At 33.7% G+C, this 23,790-nt stretch overlaps 1 protein-coding gene across 6 annotated transcripts in view; it reads left to right on the plus strand.

Moving 5' to 3' along the window:
• Positions 1-23,790, plus strand: part of SPATA17 (spermatogenesis associated 17) — a 208,397-nt gene that overhangs the window by 68,574 nt on the left and 116,033 nt on the right. For all 6 annotated transcript variants that reach the window (XM_032289249.1, XM_032289252.1, XM_032289251.1 and 3 more), the window contains one exon: positions 14,985-15,108. In XM_032289249.1, coding sequence (XP_032145140.1) covers positions 14,985-15,108 — 124 coding nt within the window. The remainder of the gene's footprint in view (positions 1-14,984; positions 15,109-23,790) is intronic.

Below are 23,790 nucleotides of genomic sequence, written 5' to 3' on the forward strand. Positions count from 1 at the left end.
AAAAAAAACCATTACTCTTATACATGGCTCCTCTCTTAATTAAAACGATTTTATTTTGGCCCTTTATGGTAGTATGCTCTCATTGGGATATGGAAGTTTTAGCTTCTATTCTGAAGATTGTCAGTATTGCCATATATTGACAATTTCCCTACTTCTTGTTACAGTTCTTGATGCATGGCATTCATTGAAAAAAGGTTTGTATACTAAATTTATGATTGCATAAATTTCTGAAAATGGGTTACGTATTCTTTCATAGTACATAAATCTTCAATAATGAAGTTATCTATTATAAATTTGGAGGAATATTTCAATAGTAAGAGAATCTGATTCTCTTAAAATGTATAATACTACTTTTACATATTTGTCCTCTCATGTACAATAAGTGGATAAGTGGATAATTAAGCAAACATTTTTAGTAATATTCTGGCATTATCTAAAATGCCAATTTATACACTTTATAGTCACAAAGTCTGGGTAATAAAGATGAACGGGCAAGGTTAGAGTCTCAATAGACCTCAGCATGAATCTCACCTACACCAATGAATAGTTTTGTATCCTTAGTCAAGTTACTCACTATCTCTGCACCTCACTTTTCCCATCTGCAAAAATATGTCATAAAGTTGTTTAAATATTAATACATTTAGTTACTTTAACTTTTTGTGAGCTCTACTTTGGGTTGACTAGTTGCCTGGAGTGCATTCTAAAATCATCTTAACATTTTGATTATTAGTACGAAATCACTTACAAAGTACCTGTATTGGAAGATTATCTAATACTGCCTTGGATTTTGTAAATTCAACTTATAAGGAATAAAAGGACAGTGCTGGAAACATACTATATGTTAAATTTTTGAAACTTATTTATTTAGTTACTACAGAGGTAATGGGAGAAATATTATGAAATAAAATATATTCTAATAAAACAATAGCAAATAATATTTTGATCAAATAGAGCTAGTGTCATTCAAACACGTTAAAATTGCTAACGTATTTTGAGCACTTATGGTACGCCAAGCATGGTGCTAAGCCCTTTATTATCTCGTTCAGTTTTCACAACAAATTTGTAAAATAGACGTTGCCTGTTTCTTAATTGGTATGCAAATATTAGCATAGCTGTTTGATAAAGAATGAATAGTTATCTCAATGTAAGGTTAAGCATAAAATAAAAACAAAACTTTCATAATTAATTATTTGCTTAAAGTTAAGTGAAACTCAGAGCCAATATTAAGATTAATTTGTTTTGTGTTTTCTTTGATAAAATTCATTCATTTGCTTTTTGAAAGGTATTTTATTTTAAAGCTATTCCACAGGAGGATTTTTATTAAACGAATGATTTTAAACAATGGCATATTTTCAGTTTTTGATATATGAAAGATATTTGAATCATTTTAAAAAAGCTGTTTTGTAGGTTCATTCAATCAGTAGGTAAACTGTCAGGTAGCTTCAATAAGTGGGCTGCCATGTTATTTCATTTATTTTTATTATTCAAACTCAAATTAACTTTGCAGTTTCACAATTTATCTATTGTGAATCTGAACAGCTAAGTAGGACAGAAGAAAAGGTGCAGTTCCATTAAGCTCTAACATATCATTGGCTGTCAGGTAAGCCTTGTTATGCTGTCCATCCTCATTTAACTGTCCCGCAAGATCTCTTAATGAAGTTAAGCCCCAAGTTCACTCCAATAATTCTGTGGCAAGAGTTTGTGCATTGTAACAATTCATCACTTGTCAGGAAGGCACTTTTAGTTTATACATTTAATAAGGGCATCCTCTAGCTTGGTTAATTAGAAGTGAACAGTTTGCATATTTACTAAATGCGGAGTGTCATTGCCACCACGGCCTATTGCTTACATGAATTATTTCTCTATCTGCAATAAACAGCTGGGTAATTATTACTGCCATAATCAGATAAATTCCCTCTGTAAGGCTTTTCTTACATGGCAATTCTTTGAACTCATCCAAAGCTGAACAAAATTTATGAACTCCAGCGGCAAGGCCACTTTTTCATACTATGGTGTCCCTGTTCCCTATTTCAAGGACATGAGTAGAGCACCATAGGTATCGTGTAAATAAGGAGAATAAATATGATCGCCTCGAGATAACATTTCAGTAAACCTCATTTTAAAAACATACTATTATGATCTCAGCCAACTAAATGATAGCAGTTTGGCTTTATCTAATTATAAGTTGATGATAGGTTCTTTTATAGTAAGTTCTCTTAAGGAGGTAAAGAAAACAACATTTAGTTTTCAAGAAACAAATTAGTCAGTAGTGTTAACTATACGTGTAACTTTTTTTCTGTAGACTCGTTTTATCTATCAAGATATAATAATTATAGTTACTAATTTGGTAGAAATTACATAATAACATAAGCCAGGGTATCCAACATAAAATATAGAATATATTCTCTGCTTTAAAAACAGTCTGCTATTTATTCATAATTACTAATTAATAACATAATCCATGGAATCCTTTTAAAATATGGAATGTTATTAACCATTTGATCACAGTCTTTTCACATACTGTATTTTAACAAAAATGTACTACCTTTTACAATTTGGTATTTCAAAATATTTAAAAGCAAAACATATAGAAAGGAAAAAATGCTTTAGTCCAAAGAAGGAATTAACAAAAGGAAAAAGCTTACTAATGTAGGTTTCCCTATTTAACTCTTTCGACAATGAATTTCAAGCAGTTTACAAAGCACAAAGGGACCACAGTAAAGGAAAATACAGATGTGATAATGCCGATAGCATGATCAGGGAAGATGATTAGTTAAGTGTGTCTCATTAACAAAAATGGAGAAACATTACTGCATATGCCAGGAAACAGTTTTTCCTGGCACCTAACCTAAAAGAAATTTTACATGAGTCCTCAGTAGGAGACGCTAAGTAATGTAATGAACAATTTCTTCTGTAAGGTTTGTGTGTGTGAGAGAGAGAGATGGAGTCTCACTCTGTTGCCAAGGCTACGGTGCAGTGGTGTGATCTCGGCTCACTGCAACCTCTGCCTCCCATGTTCAAGCAGTTCTCCTGCCTCAGCCTCCCGAGTAGCTCGGAATACAGGCATGTACCACCATACCCAACTTATTTTTGTATTTTTAGTAGAGACAGGGTTTCACCATGTTGGTCAGGCTGATCTCGAACTCCTGACCTCAAGTGATCCACCTGCCTCAGCGTCCCAACGTGCTGGGATTACAGTTGTGAGCTACCATGCCCAGTCAAGGTTTTTTTTTTGTTTTTAAATACAAAAAAGCAGTCTGAATTTCAAATCCTTCTTTTTCGTAGTGATTTTTGGAGGGAAAAAAAATCCTGGGGAACGTACTAAAATGTTACTTATTTGAAAGTAAGAGTAAAATAGTATTAGCCCATGGACTTAGCCTTATGGTTGTCTAGCTTTGAGGAATGGGCGGACTTGAAAGTTCTTATCTCTCACTTCCCTTACCTGATTTTTTGATAGAAGATAAAAGAAAGTTTCTTTTTTTAAAAACTCTGTGATAAGGATTGAGAATGCTATTTTTCATAATGCTGATTTTGAGTAGACTTATCTCAGATGCAGATGCTTGAAATATTAATAAGATGGAACTTTTTTGTCACATTTGAAGATATGTTTATATTACTATGAAATTTTATTGAGAAAATGTTATTAATGCTAAAAAAAAATCATATATGTAATACTGTCCTGTGGACTATTAGGCCTTCATCTTACTTTGTCTCTTTGAAGCATAAAGGTACCATAAGCCACTTTCATCTCCAATTTTATAACTTAATTCTCTGATACCACTTTCTCTTGGTTTCCTTTCTCCTTTTCTAATGGTTTCTTCTCCACATTCCTTGTATACTCTATTTGACCTTAAATATTAGTGTAGTATTCCCTCCTCGATGTATTTGCCTTTTCATTCTATATGCTATGGATGGTCACTTTCACTTCTGTGACTTCTGCTAGCACTTGTGTGATTCATAACTCCAAGATTTCTTCCACCCAGAACTCTCTCTTGGCTGTTTTAACCATCTATTCAAATGCCTGCTACCATTGCCGCTTGGACATCCCACAGACATCTCAAGCTAAGCATGTTTAGATACAATTATTTCCCCAAACCTCTTCCTCTTTCTGTGGTAAATTGAACCATTCTTCATTTAGGTAACCAAGCCAGAAACATGAGATTTTCATTCTAAAAATTCTTTTCTTGTTTCTATTGGTGACCGAACCCTATCAATTCTTTTCCTAGCTCTCCTCATCAGTCTACTCTCCCTACTGCTGCTTTAATGACCTTTCTGAAATATAAATCTGATCACCATAATCTGTTTATTTCCTTTCTTTTAAGTGTTCCATAATAAAAGACGACCTAGAGATCCTAGAAATGTGAAATATAAACACTGGAATTATATTTTAGAATATATTCTTAGCATAGGAATTAAGCAAGCCCAAAATAAACACTTGATCATATTCTTTAACAGTTTTAATACTAAAAAACATGAATCTTTGGAGAAAAATGTTAACATGTATCTTAGTTATAATATTAGCATAGAATGGAAATTCATAGAATATATGTATACCTAAATAAACTGAAATTTTATGATAAATAAGAAATTATGTAGTGGTAACCTACTACAAAAGCAGCAAATTGATAAAGAATCATTTATTTTTCATCACTTTTTTATTAATGCTTTATAATTCGTAATGCTTTACAGCTTTTTCCATTTCCTTTCCCTTTAAATCTATTCTTTTCCCCTCTTGTAATTGGCAATGAATAGAATGGAGAAAGAAAATTACTCCAGTTTATTTCTCTCTCTCTGTTCTATTACCACTGTTTTGTAATAGTTTCTTATCCAACAATAAACAGGATGGTATTCTCTGTGGCATTCATATAAAAATGATTTCTAAGATCAGCTATAAAAGAATTGGTCAGTAAATAGTTTCCCAAAACTCATTAGATATTTTCTGAAACTACATGTAGCATACTGCTTTAAAATATGTTGGCATCATCCTATAGTATGTTATTATGGCTTTATGCTAGCCTCGAGATTAGTTTAGAGATGTCCCTTATCTGTGTTGAGTGGATTGCATGCAAGAGCAGCAGCAATTATTTTTGCTTTAAAGTGAGGTTAACACATTTTAAAGGAGAGACAATGTGTGATGTTTGAGTAAACACAAAATAAATAAGATAATGAAACTTTTTTTATATGAAATGGGAACTTTTGCTACCTCAATTCTGAACTCTACCAAAAACATAAATTTAGTAAGTTGATTCTCCTCCTCCACAGCTGAACCACTGTGAAGATGGACAATGGAGAGAATGTGATGTGCCTTTATCTCTATGCAGGAAAGCCCCCATGCTGTGTCTCAGACTCACAATCTGTAAAGTCATTTTATTTCACAAAGATGAACAGAGACCTTGTTAATAATATCTGCCCCTTACCAACCTTAGTGGAATGTTGTGAGGCTGAATTCATGTCTGAAAGTGTTTGGATCACCTGAAAACAATGTACTATATAAATACATTTTATTATTATTGCTATTATTATATTTAGCTCAATGTCATTCTCAATTATTTGACATCATACATATTATATAAAATTTTACTTCCTTTTAGAGCAGCTCTCTAGATGATAAAAAGGAAAATACTCTTACAGTGAAATATGTGCATATTTTTAGAAAGAATACTATACAAAAATTATGTTCAACCAAGTTGATTCAAAAAAGCCAGAAAAAGAAAAAAAAATTATTTTCATGAGTGATCTTTGAATGAGGTCTTATTGCTTTTTAAAATCATGTAAAGTAAGTTAATGAAATAATAGAGCAATTGGGCAATCGCTTTGTATGATCAGACTAAAGTCATGGTATTATAATTTTATAACATCGACCATAATCATCTTTTTTATTTTTTTTCATTCTCAAAATGTCTCCTCTATAGAGAATAGATTTGCTAGCATTAACCTTAGAGAGCCCATTTATGTGGCCGGGAAAATTTTCTTCTCAAAAGTGCATTTCTGTCCTTTGCTGTTGTTGGTCAAAGCCTACCAAAGAGAGCAAGAGTTTCTAGTGAATGATCCAGCCTTGTTTCAGCCCCACTCCTCTCTATCCCTGCTCTCTCTATTTGGTGAAAACTTGCTCATTGTTGAATTCCCAGCTCCAATACCATCACCTCCACACAAACCTTGTGTGATCTCTCTAATCAGAAGTGACCTCTCTGAACCTAAGTACTACATATGTATTTCTTTCACAGACTTATTTTCTACAGTCTGACAAATTATCAGCCATTTTGTTTGCAACCTACTTGAAGGCAAGTGCTATGCTTTAAACATCTTTATTTCTCTTAATATCTAAAACATATTTGTGAATACTGGCCTGAATAAACAAATGAGTGTTAATTCTCTACATAATATTAACTCTTAAAATAGCTTAGATATTTTTAAAGAGAAACTCTTCTATACTGCAACAAAATATTTTGTAACTAAACGTTATCCTTTCTTTTTTTCTTTTTTTTTTTATTAGAGGACCTGTCTAAATGTTTCTAAAACGTTAAAGTTTCAAGTTTGTGTTTCAGAGTAAGGTGTGAAACTCAGGCACAACCTGAGTGCTTGAGTTAATGACTACCTACTACAGAATATTGCATTTTAAACATATTTTCCCTTTGTGAAGGGCTGCCCTAATGGAATTTGCAACACCTGTCAAACAGATCCAGGGAGTATAGGTAACCAGTAGCAAAATAAGGTAGATAAAATAAGTGGTGTAAGTTGTTTGACTGACTTAAATTTTGTTTCTAATGGGAATATTTTAGGTATTTTAATAACTTCCAAATAATCTATTCCAAGATTTTATTACTTACAAAATATTTTGAGAATTCAAACACAGAATCCTAGCATATAATTACCTTATTCTCTGGTTAGTGTTTTTACTTGTATTTTAGACTTAGTCTTGGTTTTTTTCTTTTATTGGTTACTTATTTTGTTATATTAATGTGGACATATTCAGAGCAGACAATTGTTAGAGATAAAATGTAAATACATTCAATACATTCAACTAAAATACTTTTATTTCAAATATACCACAGCAGAAACTAATGCCATTCGACTATTTTTTTTAATTGTTTTGAGATGGGGCATTGCTATATTGTTCAGGCTTGTCTTGAACTCCTGGACACAACTGAAGCTCCCGCCTCAGCCTCCTGAATAGCTGGTATTACAGGTATGTGCCACCACACCCATGACTATTTTTATTTTGAAGGCATCTTAGAACAGAAGCACACACTGACTTTACTTGCCATGAAAACAGAATAAAGACAATAGAGTTGTTTAAATCTATTTCCTTAGAATTTCGTTTTTTCTTAACAATGGTGCAGATGATGGCATTTTGTTTTTATTTGAGAAAACTATGTAGTATTATTTATTAGCAGTTGCCTTTGCAGTTTTAGGAATTTGTGCTTTTAAAACAATCTGGATATAATTCTTTGTTTCTTTGTCAAAATTATTATTTTTATGGAATTATTGTGAAGTACATTTCCTGTCTTCTTTGTAGTATTTCATGGACTGCCTCAGTGTTCCACCTCCAGAATGTTTAATTAAGCCGGTCTGAGGTGGGATCTGAGAAAGTGCATTTTTAGTAATTCCAAGGTGAAGTTGATGCTGCTGGTCCAGGGACCGCACTTTGAAAACCACTGTCTGAGGCAAAGAGCTGGAGTTCTGGTTCTACCCTCACTCCCCAACAGACGCTTTCCTCAATGTGGTTTCTTCTGTCTCCTAATTAAACCATCAGGAGTGATGAAATGTACTAGTCAACTGAGAAACAGTTAAAGAGGATGCTGGCACCAAGTTTGTACTAGGTATTATGCCAAGTGTTTTGGGAGGGGCACATCAATGAATAAAGATTATTCTTGACCTTCAGGACCTGACTTAGTTAGTTTGGGCTGCTGCAGCAGAATTCCAGACTGGCTAAACAAGAGACATTTGTTTCTCACAGTACTGGAGACTGGAAAATCAAAGACAGGTGCCAACATATCCATCTGGTAAGGGCACTCTTCTTTGTTTGCAGACAGTCACCTTCTCCTTGTGTCCTCACAGAGGAGGAGAGGTCTGTTCTTAATCCCATGGGGGCTCCCGTTCAATGGGGACTCCAACTCCATAATTAAATTACCTCCCAAAAGCCCCACCTCCAAATGTCATCACATTTAGGATTTAGGCTTCAACACATGAATTTGGGGGGACTCAAATGATCAGCTTATAGCAGGGCCTTAGCATTCAGTATGGGGAGTTAGCAAGTGAAGCATACATACCTACTGCTTTAATGTATAGTAGAATGTAATATATATATGAAAGAGAAATAAAGGATTCATAATGAGTGAGATTCTTTCTGTGGGAACAACTGGAGATTAATTATTGTTGAGGAGATCTATGAAGCCTTCTTAGAGAAAAGAATGGAGATTTTTTGTTTTTTTGTTCTGGATTTACAAAGAAGAGAATCTAAAAATTATAAAGATTCTGTTTTCAGTATTATATTTTGAAATGAACAAGAAAAGCAAAAAGAATAGCTGAATGTAAAGCTCCCTTCTGAATGGCATACATGTCCATCTTCTTAATAGTTTTTATTATGATGAATAAAGCATTTAATGATTATACTGAGCAAATATTGAACTGTGTATAATTGAGTCATTTATATAATATGTTACATATTATACATATTACATATTAATATATTAGGATTATGAGTTTGGATTTTTTATCTTATATTACTTGTGGAAATAATATAATTTTAAGCACAGTGCTCCTTTTTCTCAAAAATATTTTATAGAAATATTTTTCTCCTTAGGTACAGATATCCAAGAAACAATTTAAAAAGAAAAAAGGTAACAAGGAAAAGAAAATATGCAATGCAAGAAAACATAACTTATTACATGATAGGACGTAACCATTAGCTTTCATTTGGGTTCAGGATTGAGCAGGATTATATATTTGTTTTTGCAGTCACTTCTCTCTAGTTCCTATCATCATTCATGTACCTAAACCTAAATACTCATATGGAGACAGTCATCTTTTAAAAATGTTTACTTATTCATTCAAATAGACATGGGCAACATAGACATAGTCTTTATTTTTACAGAGTTTGCAGTCTAGTCGGGAAGGCACATATTAAACAAACAAATATATCTATAGATGTATGATTGTAAATTTTATTAAGTCACATGGAAGAAAAACAAAATTATGGTGTTTATGAGTGAAAACAACAGTCAAGGGAGAATTTAGATTGCTGTAAAGGAAATTCAAGGCAGAAAATACAATTTAAGTGAATATCTTGAGGTAGAAATAAATGGTTTGCTAAGAAATGAAATACAGCCATTGTGACTGAAGCATGGTGATCCAGGAGAGAGTGATATGAAGTGAGGAGAGAGAGGCAGGGGACCATGCTGAAAGTCCTTGTAGGTTTGTATTGTTTGTTAGTTGTATTGTGCAAAATAGCTTTTAAGTATCTTTTCAGCTTCAATCTCTTTTGATACATTAATGTTGTACATTGTACATTAGAATTATTTACTAACTCAAAAAATAGCAAATGGAAAACGTGTTTTAAGGAAGATAGGACATTTGTGGTGGAAAATGCTAAGGTCTGTGCATGTCATGGCCACAACATAGCTACCTGGTTATAGTCTTCTGATCTGGTGATGAACGAGTAGTTACGGTTGATTGAAATCATTCCAAAACAGAGCAGACTTTTCCATTTGTGTGCTTTGGAAAACTAATATACGTAATATAGTATTCAAAGTTACCTCCTCAGAAAAAGAGTCCTATTGATACTTAAATAAAATACTGGGTTTAGGCAATATGAGTAAAGTATTGTGGTTAAAGGCAAAGATTTTGGAGTCAAAGCTAGATTCAAATTCTAACTCCATCACTTTCTGGTTGTAGGAGTTTGGGTAGAGATTTAATCTCTGTGAATATCTTTTCCTGATCTGTTAAATGAATGTAATAATATCTGCTCCACAAGGCTATGAACGTACTGTAATAAATGAGATGATATCTGTGTCTTAGCCAGGAACCTCTTGAAAGCAGAATGTAAATTGAGGATTAAAGTGCTGATACTCTGGATGGCTTAATACCAGAGGAATGAGGGTTAGAAAAAGGGGGTCATGGAGGGAAGTGCCATAGATGGAAACAACTCTGAGACAGTGATTTGGTGCATGAGATTTATTGGGGGAACATTTTAGGGAGTAACATCTTTAAGGGAAGGGAGGAGGAAGGTTGAGGGGAAAGTTGAATTGCATCAGGAAGTCTCATCTCTGGGATTTGGATGGCCCTTTATATTGGTCCCAAACTGAAACAAAGGCTCTGGGCCTATGTACTCTGTCAATCCCCAGTCATTGATTGAATCCAAGCTAGAGGCAGGATAACAAAACCTGGGGTAGGGCAGCTGATTATCTCCAGTGAGATATAGTTATGAACAGTCAGCCCCCAGCACTCCTGGCAGCTGGACTTTGGGTTTGTTTCTGTAGGGAGGAATGAGACATGATGAACTCCTGCAGTCCTGGCCACTGCTTCACAGAGAGCCACATAGTGATGCAACATAGCACAGCAGAGATATATCTATATTTAGACGGAGTCTCACACTGTCTCCCATGCTGGAGTGCAGTGGCGTGACCGGGTTCAAGTGATTCTCCTAGCTTAGCTTCCTGAGTAGCTGGGATTACAAGTGCCCACAACCACACTTGGGTGATTTTTTGTATTTTTAGTAGAGACGGGGTTTCACTGTATGGGCCGGGCTGATCTTGAACTCGTGACCTCAAGTGATCTGCCCGCCTTGGCTTCCCAAAGTGCTGGGATTATAGGAGTGAGCCACTGCACCCGGCCATGCTTGTTGTCTTTAGCCACACAGGCTTTCTTCAGGTTTGCAAGGAAAAATCACCCCTCAGAGCAGTAGGTGGAGGACAGAGAAAGGAGAAATTTATTTGCATGGTTCTTTTCTGTCTCCTATTTTTCACCGATCAGAGTTTACCCCACGCCTGTTAGGAAGACATATTCCATGCTCTACATTGTGGAATTCCATTCACAAAGTGCACTCTCACTGGGGGAGAGAAAGGAGGAGACCACCAAGGGAATTATAGAAAGCATATCCAGTTGAGTAGATAAAGCATGTAGCCTAATACTTGGCTCAAGTAATTAATGCTCAAATAGCTGACACTTACATAGCACCTTACTGTGTACCAGCCACTATTTTGAGTACTTTACATTGATTAACTTATCTCATCCTCACAATAATTTAATGGGAAAGATACTAATACTAATATATTTACATTTTACAAATGAGGATATTGCAGCTCAAAGGGTAAACAGCTAGTAAGCAGCACAGCAGAGCTGTGATAACCAGGTGTCATTTCAGAGTCTATGCTCTTGGCTGGGTGTCGTGGCTCATGCCTGTAATCCCAGCACTTTCGGAGGCAGAGGTGGGAGAATCACCTGAGGTCGGGAGTTTGAGACCAACCTGGCCAACGTGATGAAACACCGTCTCTACTAAAAATACAAAAGTTAGCTGGGTGTGGTGACACGTGCCTATAACCCCAGCTACTTGGGAGGCTGGGGCAGGAGAATTGCTTGAAGTCAGGAGGTGGAGGTTGCAGTGAGCTGAGATTGTGCCACTACACTCCTGCCTTGGTGACTGAACAAGACTCCATCTCGAACAAAACAAAACAAAACAGAGTCTATGCAATTAGCCATTCCACGATATTGCCTCTCAATGGCTATTATTATTGCTATCACTATTGACATATGTAAATATTTTATTATCTCTATAAATATCATTAGCAAAATACATTCAAATATGTAAAGCTTTGCAAAAGTTTCTGTATTTTTTATGTAGTAATTTTTAATCTTTATTTTAAAACTAATATCAGAAAATGTTTATAGATATGGTAGCAAGGCAGAAAGTCTTGGAATTTAATCGTTTCTTTTTTTTTTTTTGGAGGCAGAGTCTCACTGTCTGTCGCCAGGCTGGAGTGTAGTGGCGTGATCTCAGCTCACTGCAACCTCCGCCTCCTGGGTTCAAGTGATTCCTCTGCCTCAGCCTCCTGAGTAGCTGAGACTACAGGCATGTGCCACCACACCCAGCCACTTTTTTGTATTTTTGTGTTTTTGTATTTTTAGTTTCACCATGTTAGCCAGGATGGTCTTGACCTTTTGCCCTCGTGATCCACCCGCCTTGGCCTCCCAAAGTGCTGGGATTACAGGCGTGAGCCACCATGCCCGGCCTCAAGTTTCTTTATATGGTAGAAGACAAGATTATAAGAAAAAAGAAAATATGCAGGGCTAATTCAATAAAAATATATTCGGCATAATACTTCTTGTACCAGGAAGATGACAGCCTGGGCTGGGGTTAGAAAATCTGCAAACACAGAGATTCTAATTGCATTTCTGTCATTAACTTATTTGTTAATCATAGTAGGTCATTTAATCTCTTTACTTGTTTCCATATTTGTAAAATAGAGTAATTAGTAAAAGCTATACCATATATATCATAGGATTTTTTTTTGAGATTAGAAATGAGAAAAAAAAATCTGAAATATAAGAAAAGGAAAATAACCTATTTAAGTGTCTTAGAAGTACTGCATTTAAAAAATCTCCAGATAAAAATATAGGTAATTTTTATAATTTTATAGGGAATCCTAGTTAGAATTATTTCCATACTTTTATTTTTAATGAGATCATAATTTTTATTGCATCCTGCACACTAAGCAATATCTTCATCCTACTGATATAACAAAAACATATATCAAGAATAAATAATTTATTCAGTAATTCCTACTTCATCTTTTAACAAAGAATGTTTGATGTAAATATTACCATCTTGTTCAATATATCCACACAATCTCGAATATTACAAGAAATCAATTTGGAACCTAAGAATTGATTTTTTTTCAATAATTGGATGAACTTAAATTAACTACTTTTGTGTTTGAGATTACACCAGATTAGTATTTTTAATGTTTCCTAAGTTTTTTCTTTATACACTGCAAAGTAATTCTTTTCTATTATCTCACAGTTTTAGTTCATTTTGCCATGCCTGTGAACAAAACAGTCTATGCTCTTAACCACTCCTCTGTATACATTTCCATATTCTGAAGATGAGCTCTATTTACTACTTCAAATAACTTACACTTTTGAGTTTATATCCAAGTTCTATGCACATCTTTGTACCTTACCCATTCATATATGTTTTCAATTCTATTAGGCTTTTCTTCTTATATAAGATTTTTTTCATATTTATTAAATTATTTATAGAGCACAAACTTCTTTATAGATATATTTTTAATTTTTATGATTACTTAGAAAATGACTGTACTTATATTTAGAGTAATATAAAATTGGAGACATGCATTTCTGAGTAATTATCTTTATAGTGGGAGTTCTCTGGTTAATTTTTATTTTTTTCATAATATCAATAGTAAAGATTAAAAGTAATAATGTATTCACTTTTCAATGTAACATATGATTGCTATTTGTCCTAGCAAAAATTCTCATTTATTCATATGTAACTGCCTTGAAATTTGTGCCTTAAGGACAAAAAAAGGTCACCAATCCCTCCAACTCCTGGTTCTTTGTCAAAAATGGACACAGTTAATGAGGTTTGTTTGGTACAGAACAAATTCTCAGACACAGATAGAGATCCTTTCAATGGAAACAAATTTGTTTGGCTTTACCAGGTTACTTAGCGATTAATAATAGCTTTGAGATGCAGGTCAGAGAGGTCATTGTACCAGCTTGCCAACACAATCTAAATGTGCAGCTAGCCTGGCTCTGTGGGTGCAGAAGCCCCCAAAAATACTATGCATAAAGTAAAACAGGCTATTTTCTGACTCCTTTTTTCATATTAATAAGCAATTTTCAAGAGAAGGGTGGCAAAATGGGGGCCATGCCACTCCAAGTAATTCATTTATTTTGCAATTTAATCTTATGTTGAAAAAAATTGCTCTGCTTCAGTAGCATAGCTTGGTGATTTTTTAAACGTCAGTGTGTTTCATAAGTAACCTTGTATGAAGTATTGTATTAGTAGCCTTTAACAGAAAATTGCAACAAAAATATTTCTAGACATTGAAATAGAAAGGAGAATCTTTTTTATTTTTGGAAGATTTTCCTTTACTTTCCTTAGATACCGTTGAGAAAAATGCTCAGATGATTTGTTTAAAACTTTTCTTACAGAACTAGACACTAAGTTCTATATCTGCTTTTTAAAAAAAGTATAGTACAATTTCAAAATATTCTTTTAACACAAATTGTTAAATTTTTCCTTGAAAATGAAGGATTTATTTTTTTCTATATTTGATAATATCATAATCAGGTTAGCAGGTGTTTTCACACAGTATACTTAAAGCTTATTTTTTGTTTATATTTCTTAGATACACATAAATAAATGATGAAAAGTTTCATTATTTTAATAGAATTTATTATACTTTGAAAAGACTTGCACTTTCTCACCTCATTTAGTTTTTATTCAAATTATCTATACAATTGGACAAAATGTCAACCTTTAAAGCGCAAAATAATATATATATAATCTTACTGGGATTATTTCAATGTCAACTGAAGTAAGCCTACAATAAATTAAGCATGTGTATAAAGCCTGTCACATTTTAAAAATTAGATCATTAGTATGCAAAATAAATGAGTAGAGATTTGAAAATACAAATCCAAAATATAAAGGAAAACAGTAGTTCAAAGGCTTTCTTGGGATGTTTAAATATGTCCAAAAAAGTTAACCTTCAAGCAAAAAACCCTGATAATTTAGTAAAACACTTATATTGCATTTGATATGAGTATTTTCTCAGCTTTGAATTAATTATAAACTCATTTGATCTCAAAAACGTAATCACAGAAAAATCATATAAATGCTTTCTAAATATTGCAAAGATTAATGCAGAAAATGCAGGTAAGATAGATGGATGACACCACTGATTTGGATGGATATGGATGATGGTTGCCCCTCGTAACTGCAGATTGTTTTGATGCAGGAAGGCACTGGAGGAGTTTGCAGAAATGAAAGAACGAGAAGAGAAGAAGGCTAACCTCGAAAGGGAAGAGAAGAAAAGAGATTACCAAGCTCGAAAGATGCATTACCTCCTCAGCACAAAGCAGGTTGGTCTACCTGTCCCTGACAGCTCCCGTAAGCCACTTGGGCCCCTCGCCTGACAGAGATAAACTAGCAGGCTGAATGGGACATGACTTGTTGAAAAGATATCACAAAGACACTACTTCGAGTTCAATTTCGTGCTTCTGTGTAGGTGCGCGCAGGGACCATGACTCGTCTGTGACAGCGGCTTCATAGAGGCAGCCGCTGCGACGCTGGCAGAAAGGTCCAAGTCAGCAGTGTGATCTGCCACGGTGATAACACAACACGGAGGGCATAACCTCGCTTTCAAAACTCATTCTGAGTGGCTCTTTGTTGTGTTGTGAATTGATCAAGAACTAACAAGTTATTAGGCTGAGGTGGCTTTCATGCTTTTCTCTTTTTATTGAGCTTACGTTGAGATTAAAACCATTTTTTGACCGTTTCTAAATTTTGATGGAAATTTTCAAGTAAAGCTCTTAATAAAATTGCTTCAGCAATTACATCTTCTTATAGAAATGTTAAGCATGGAATTCGGAATACTTAGACATTTATTTTACAATGCTTGCTAAAATTTTAATACCCTGAGTTTTGTCCTGGTTACTAGGAAAGAATACATGGCATATGGAATAATCTCAGAAAGAAATATGGTTTAAGGAAAGCATGAATTTGGGTTGACGTGTGTTTTGTTACTAGGGATCTAGTCAGGAAACTGGCAATTTCTGGGTTTTACTTTTTTCTCATAGACCTTCAAGTTCAGTGTTGTAGTTCTGGCCAGAGGCACATAGTCAAATTTCTCCAGGCAGGTACAAGTCAAGTCCCAGTGGTGAAGGGTGAGCCCTAAAACTGAATGTCATCCGTAGAGGCATCCAAATTAAAAAAGCATATTAAATCCTGGGCTGGCCATCTACATTTGGAACATAGATCGTCCACATCTCTAGCCTCTACTTGGTTGTCTAAATACCAATATTTTTAATTATGGTGACTATCTTCATATTTACTTGGATTTGCAGAGCTGAGTCATCTTCATTTAACAGGTAAGGAAACTAGCTCAGAGGTGTTATGTGGCTGAGTTAGAGATACCAAGCCAGTAGAAATAAATATGGCACTCAATCTGAGGCCCCTAGACTTCAAATACTTAGGCCATCATTTAAAGATACTTTTTAAAATGAAAACTCAAAATATTTTAACTTTTAATTGTAAAATCTATAATAGTAAAAATTTTAGTTGTATAATTGAAGTGCTACATTTTTATATAAAATTTCAAAACAAAAATTCCTTTTAGAAGAAATGTTTTAACTTTAATTACTAGTAATTTCAACTTTCATTAAACTAAGAGTACTATTAATACCCTTATTTCTTTAAATCTGATAATATTTTATTTTTTACAATACAGTTGTTAATTTTAGTAACTCTGAACTGTCTTTATACGCTGAATCTTTCTTAATATGAGTTCTAGTTGTGCTCCATGTACTTATGATAGGTATTATAATGCAGAAAACAATTTTTAAAATAGCTAAATCTTTTTTTTCCTTTTTTGAAGAGGGAGTGAGAAGTAGTCTCACTCTGTTGCCCAGGCTGGAGTACAGTGACGCAATCTTGGCTCAATGCAACCTATGCCTCCTGGGTTCAAGCAATTCTCCTCCCTCAGCCTCCCGAGTAGCTGAGATTACAGGCGCCCGCCACCACGCCGGGCTAATTTTTGTATATTAATAGAGACAGGATTTCATCATGTTGGTCAGGCTAATCTCGAACTCCTGACCTCAGATTATCCCCCCTTCCTCAGCCTCTCAAAGTGCTAGGACTGCCGGTGTGAGCCACCGTGCCTGGCCTAAAATAGCGAAATTAGATTTAACTGAGCATTTGTTAATTCTGTTTTATTCAAGGTTGTTGAGATACTGAGCATCTAGTGAAATGATTTAGAAAGTCCATGAAGACTCAGTTTTTTTACTAATAAAAATAATCTGATAGCAAATACCTACGGGGTGCTTACCATGTGCCAAACAGCATTATAGAGACTTCCTATGTATTATTTCTTTAACTAATTTGATTTTATTTCCATTTTAAAGTTAAACATGTGGTCCGACAAAGATTTCACAAACCTTACTAAAACACTTGAATCATAGACCTTAATGGATTTTCAGATATTACCATTGTGTTTTAAGTGTGTTTGTGTTAACAAATACAAGCTGTCCATGCGTTTGTCTTCTTCTTTATACCACATAGGCTGCGGATAATATCAGTGTATGTAAACTTTACTTTAGTGATCCCTAGTCTCCAAAACTCCTTGGCATCCAATAAAATAATTATTTTTGAGGCACTATGGCACAGTTGAAAGAACCCAAGTATTGTCATCAGACAGAGCTGAGTTGACATCCCAGCTCTCTCACTAAGGGTATTATATCAGGAGATTACCGTCAGTTTTCTGAGCCTCTGCTTCCCTCTGCATTTGTGGGATAATGAAACCCACCTTGGAAGAATGTTATGAGGATTAAACGTAATGTATTTAAAATAGTGCCAGGCGCTTAGAGGCCATTAAGTAATGGTAACAATCATATTATTGGAATTTAACCTGCCGAAGGTAAACTAAGGTTTTCTACTTTAATTTTCTTCTATTAGTGTTACCAATTGGAAGCATTCATTGTCTCCTTTTCTTTCTTGGCTTTCCTTTAGTTATTAATAAAAATTAGTTACAAATCTCTATACTGGTGTCGTCACCTCCATTTTACACTTGGCTTCACAGACCTGAGGACATTACAGGTGAAATTATGTTCTCAAATCGCTTCCCTCGGAGAGGAATATTACAAAAATATCGGGGATTTTAATTTGGATCTAGCAGGTTGGTAAACTTCATCACAGTGATCTTAGCATTTGATCACAGGTAACTAGAGATGAAAAGACAACCCTTTGAACCTGTGGAGGCACCTTTGTTCCCAAGGCAAACTGTGCTTGTGTGGTGGGGAAATAGAAGACACATATTTCAGCCTGAGTGTTGTTAGTAATTTTTATAGCATGTCTTGGCTATTGGGCAGAAATTAAGCTGCAGATTTTGAAATATTCTTTACTTAGTTGTTTACACATTAATTTCATTGATTAAGAGTCTTAATTTCAAATTGTATTTACAGACATTGAAGTACAAATAAAAGGCAGTAAGAATTAATATTTATTTTAAAAGATTTGTATCAATTTTAACTTTTAATTCCTGCAGATATTTGAAAACTCTCCAAAAAATATTTGTTTGAATAATTTTATGAACCATATATCAGGATAGGAAAAGCTTTATTGATCTGCTTAAAAGGAATACATCTAATAGCATTTTTAGCAAAGAGAGGGACATTAGTTATATTTGTGATTTATATTGTTGATTGGTGATTATTTTAGGAATGACGTTAGTATAGTTTATAGAATAATAATTTTTACATTAAATTTTTATTGTTCTAATAGCTTACTTTAGAAGAGTAGAAATAAAACTAATTTTGACAATGCTTCAAAAAAGATAATTTTGTAAGCCAAAATTGTATTTGTGAACTCAGATATACATGATATAAGATTACATGTTTTTTAATGTATTAGTAATGTTAGGATGATTATGGTGATATGCTAATATATTCTGATTGCAAAGTTTTAAAGTCAGGTTTAATCCTATTTTTAGTAGAAATCTAAAGTATACCTTAAAATAGTTCCAAAAGCTATTACTAATTTTAATGGTATTAATTATCTCATCTTTATTCAAGCAAATATATTAGTGCTAATAGAAATTACACAAGTAAATAACTAATATTGCAATGAGTGAATTAATAGACCCCTCAGGGTTTTATTAATTAAAAAGTTCAAGTCATATTAAAACACCTTTTGTATATGTTTATTTCAATCAGAAAGCTGAATATGGTAACTTATTTGCATAAATAATCAATCACCATTTACTAGTAGTAATAAGGTTAATTTGTTGTTACAAACATAATAGGATTAGTCAATTATATTTCCCAGAAAATACTATTTGTTATGCACCCCATCACCTGTAAAATAGGATTGGGTTTAACACTCTTATTAAATGAACACATAAAAAAATCTTTGTCCCTGTAAAAGTTCTATGAAAGGAAGGCTAATTTTGGTTGCTTTGGATAAAGTAAAATGCAAATATTGCTTCCATTTGTAAATTTATCTTTCTGTAAAGATTGATTATTTAATAAAGTTATTTATTTTGATTTAGTAACCAGTCAAACTAAATCTAACACATATAGTATATATTTCCTTTGAAGAAAATCTCATTTGCAGATCTGTTTTATTCCAAATAAACTGACTTTCATTCCCTTGCCCTTGTTCTTGGGTAATAAATTATGTTGTCTGCTCCACCTACTGGTGGATGCATGCAAAGGCCTATTGTTGGATTCATTAAAAGATGCCTGTAAAATATTGTCAGAATTTTTTAGAATCTTCCTGGAGATTAGAAAAATTATAGATACAAATGTAAAATTCAAGACCTAAATTATAAAAGGTTAGTTTGGAAATCCTGGTTATTATATGCAATTATACACAGTAATACTTATTAGTAAAAATGTTACCCTGTTTTTCCATTTTAATGTGATAATTAAAAAGGTAAATAAATCCAAAATATACGTATAACTCAGTATAACTATGTATATTTTATTTTGGTGTGGCATTTAAGAGTTTACACATACTGAAATTAAAGCTCAAGTAGAAACAAGTTTAATGAAAATTGTTACACGTTTATAATGGAAATAATTTTCATGTCATAATTTATACAATAGATTTTGGACGTTTTTCCTCACTCCCCACTAAAGTAGTGAAAATATTACTGAAATGACTATTTTAAGTTATTTATTATTTTTAAAAGACTCTATACTGTGATTAATATTGATAAAACTTTAGTTTGAATTATATTTTTGAGGAAGCCAAAATCATTTCAACTACCTTTTTCCTAAATCATATTAAATCATATTTATATAAAGACTGTCTTAATTTTTAAAATTAAACTTGACATAATCATAATTAATTGGTAGTCTGTTGATATAAAAACAGCTTTATAAGATAAACCTTTTTTAAAAAGATTATTTTATTTTAATTTCCAGGATATAAAGCTTATAACGTGAAAAATATTTAAATAAAGAAAAATTTGGCTGGGTGTGGTGGCTCATGCCTGTAATCTTAGCATTTTGGGAGGCGGGCAGATCACTTGAGGTCAGGAATTCGAAACCAGCCTGGCCAACATGGTGAAACCCTATATCTATTAAAAATACAAAACAATTAGTCGTGGTGGCGGGAGCCTGTAATCTCAGCTACTTGGGAGGCTGAGGCAGGAGAATAGCTTGAACCCAGGAGGGGGAGATTTCGGTTAGCCGAGATGGCGCCCCTGCACTCCAGCCTGAGTAACAAAGCAAGACTCAATCTCAAATAAAAAAAGAAAAGAAAAGAAAATTTTAGTTTTTCCGAATCATTTATACCAAATGGTATACGCTTGGAGAGGCTATACCATTGCCTAATGTGTGGGTATGTTTATCTATGTGTCATGTCTTTGTATATTTGATATGTTTGGAAAGTATCTTTGCAGTGGTAGGGAAACTCAAGAGTAATATTAAGATGTACCTGTAATGAGTTTCTGGAGCACATATTTGGACCTCTTAGACCTTATCTCAAAACCACTTTTCTGACTTGAAAAACTGATTTTGTTCCTTTCTAGTTTCTTAGTTGGACTTTTTTCCCTCTTTTGTATTACCATGACATACATGCAAAAGGATGTATGCCTTGATACTATGGCTGCCAATAGTACCTTTATCTCCACTCTACTGAATATTACATTTATGCTCTTGTGGCTTGATGCAGCCTGATTTTGAGCAGTCACACATTCCTTGTGAACTTTTTCAGGCTTTTTTTTTTCTCTGTGTATGTTTTTTTCTATTTTCCAAATCATACTTTACATTAAAAGATCCACAATTCTAAACTATCCCCAGTTATCCAGTGTTTTGAAGTAGTTGACTCTTCTTCATTTTTACTAACATCTCTCAGTTCATCATTCCAGGTATCTTTCAAATCAGCCCCTTCATGTTTATTCCCTGAACCCTCAGAATCATAATAGTCTCGAAAATGATTTTCTTTTTAAGTCTTTTGCCCTTTAACCTAGTATATTTACCACCATCAGATACATCTTTCTAAAAGAGCGTTTTTATTTCATTTATCTTGGCAGTTTGTAAGCCTCCAAAGATTCCCTGTTATCCATAGGATAAAATCCATATTTTTCAGCATAAGCGTTCAAAATTCTTTATAATCTGACTCCACTCTGATCCCTTTGCTTCTCAATATGAGCATACTGATATAGTCCGACTTTATATCCTAGAGAAATTTATCATAAGGTTCTCTTTATATATATATGTGTGTATATATATGTATATACGTATATACATATATATGTACATACGTATATATGTATATATGCTGTTACATATATATATGTATATATGCATATATATATGCATATATACGTATATACATATATATAAAGAGAACATCTTTATCTATATATGTATATACGTATATGCATATATATACATATATACATATATATGCATATACGTATATACATATATATATATGTATATATATGAGGTAGGTGACTTCTGGTGACTTGTCATATCGTAGAAATTCAGAAGCCTTGCCTTCTATCTCTGACAGAAAAGGGGAAACATGTTACAAGCATTTTAATAATACTTTGAATTTTACTGTTACTTTACCGTTAAAGACGTATTTCTTTGTCTGTAGATAACTAATTTAGATTAATTTTAGAAAGGAGGCCTATTAGCTTTCAAATTGTTCTTACTGGTATATCTTAGTGAAAATTGATAGATTGTGAACAGCTTCTGATAAGAATGGGAGAGAAAAGTATGTTCAGAGACCTGAGGCAATACCTAGAGTATAAAGACCCAAATGGATATAACGTTGGTAAGAAAGAGATCCAGGGATGCTGAAGGGTCTAATGCATTCCTGGAATGTTTGGGAAGGAAAGTAGGTATTTATGATACTGAAAAGAACATTAAGAGGACATGCAGAAGAAATGTATCAGTTGTGTCATTTTGCTTAGGGTCACTGCTATTTAGCATCAATTATTAACACAGCATTCTCCAAAACCAATTCTTAATTCTTACATTCCCTGCCACTTATTCAGCAAACTTTTTTAGGAGTTGGAAAGATCTGGTAATAAGACAGAGTTATGGATATATGGTTTGGGCGGTAGATTTATATGTTTTACATGAAGGATCTTATATTTGCTTTTGCTGATTTCCCAGTAGTTTGTATGAAAGTTTTCATGCAGAAAATTTAACAGTAGGAACTCACACTGTCAGTGTGAGGCACCACTCAGTGGAATGTGCTAGAGCAGCATGTGATCTTTAGGATGATCTTTCGAGCCTTCTCTTTGAACAGATTAAAGAAATTAGGTCTAGAAGGTGAAGCAACTTGAGCAAGGTCACACAACTAGTTTGAATACATTCTGTAAAGCTGGGGCATCCTCAGTAAACCATGGTCACAATAAAAATCTGAGTTAGTCATCTACATCTGTGTTCTACACCTAGTTCACCTAAATAAATCCTACATGGAAGAAACTTTATCCTACCTTTATGCCATCCTTCTTTAAAGGATAGGCACTGCTCTTTCATTGTACTCTCTTTTCCCCCTTTCTCTGAAGTGGGTTAGTACTTACAAGAAACATCAATTCTTAGTGGGTTCATGTATAAGGATAAAAACTACAGCCTGCATATAAAAGTATAAAGAAAGACAGAATGTAATTTAGATATCCGTGGTAGCTTCCAGTGAATTGCTCAAAGCAATGTATTATATCTATTTTCAGAATATTCTATAAAGCAGAAATTATCTTTCTAGTGACTAAACTGTTGTTTGGGACTCTTTTTTCTTCCCTTTGGACACTTGGTAGGTTTATTCTTTCAAGATTTCATAGGGGTCTGACCTATGATCTTTGGATCCATAGTTTAAGAGGCAGGTCTTCAAATCTGGACATTTGTTCTTAATCCCAAGTGAACAACTAACATCACAAAATCATCACATAATTTGTTACTATTGGCAGTCTCTGTGCAGAAAGGCCAAGGACTGAACTAGCATGGAGAATGAATTACCTATTAAATTTTACATTTTATTTCCTCCCTCTTTAACACTGTAGTTTTTATTATCCTGTAATATATGAAAGGGATGCCATTATTAGCCATTGTCAATTCTCTTTGAAGAGACAGAGGGAAGTGATTTGAAAATATCTTGTTGTGTTCTCAGATGAATTGCTTTTCTGCTCTTCTCCCCTTGTCATCTTTTAACTACCTCATATCTAAGAAAGAGGCAACAATTTCCGAAAGAGGCAAGAATAAAATAAAAATTAATTGAAAGAGAGCCACGTAGGTAGAAAAGTGCCTTAGCTCTCTCCCTTATATATTTTTTCATTTGAAGTGTGCAACATCTTAAATTCTTTAGCAAAACACATTGTAAACCTCCTCCTTATGTGTGACTGAGGACAGATCCATGTGTTATGGGTCTGAAGGTTATACAATTTTGGGATCCACCTTTAAGGATAAAGTATGCAAGTTTCAAATACAAGGATACAAGTTCATTATTTATTTTTTCTTTAGAGACAGCCTCTCGTCCTGTCACTCAGGCTGGAGTGCAGTGGAGCAATCGTATCTCGAATTTGTGGGCTC

Source organism: Sapajus apella, unplaced genomic scaffold (genome assembly GCF_009761245.1).
Source record: "Sapajus apella isolate SASKATOON/1434 unplaced genomic scaffold, GSC_monkey_1.0 scaffold22, whole genome shotgun sequence".
Classification (NCBI taxonomy): Eukaryota; Metazoa; Chordata; class Mammalia; order Primates; family Cebidae; genus Sapajus; species Sapajus apella.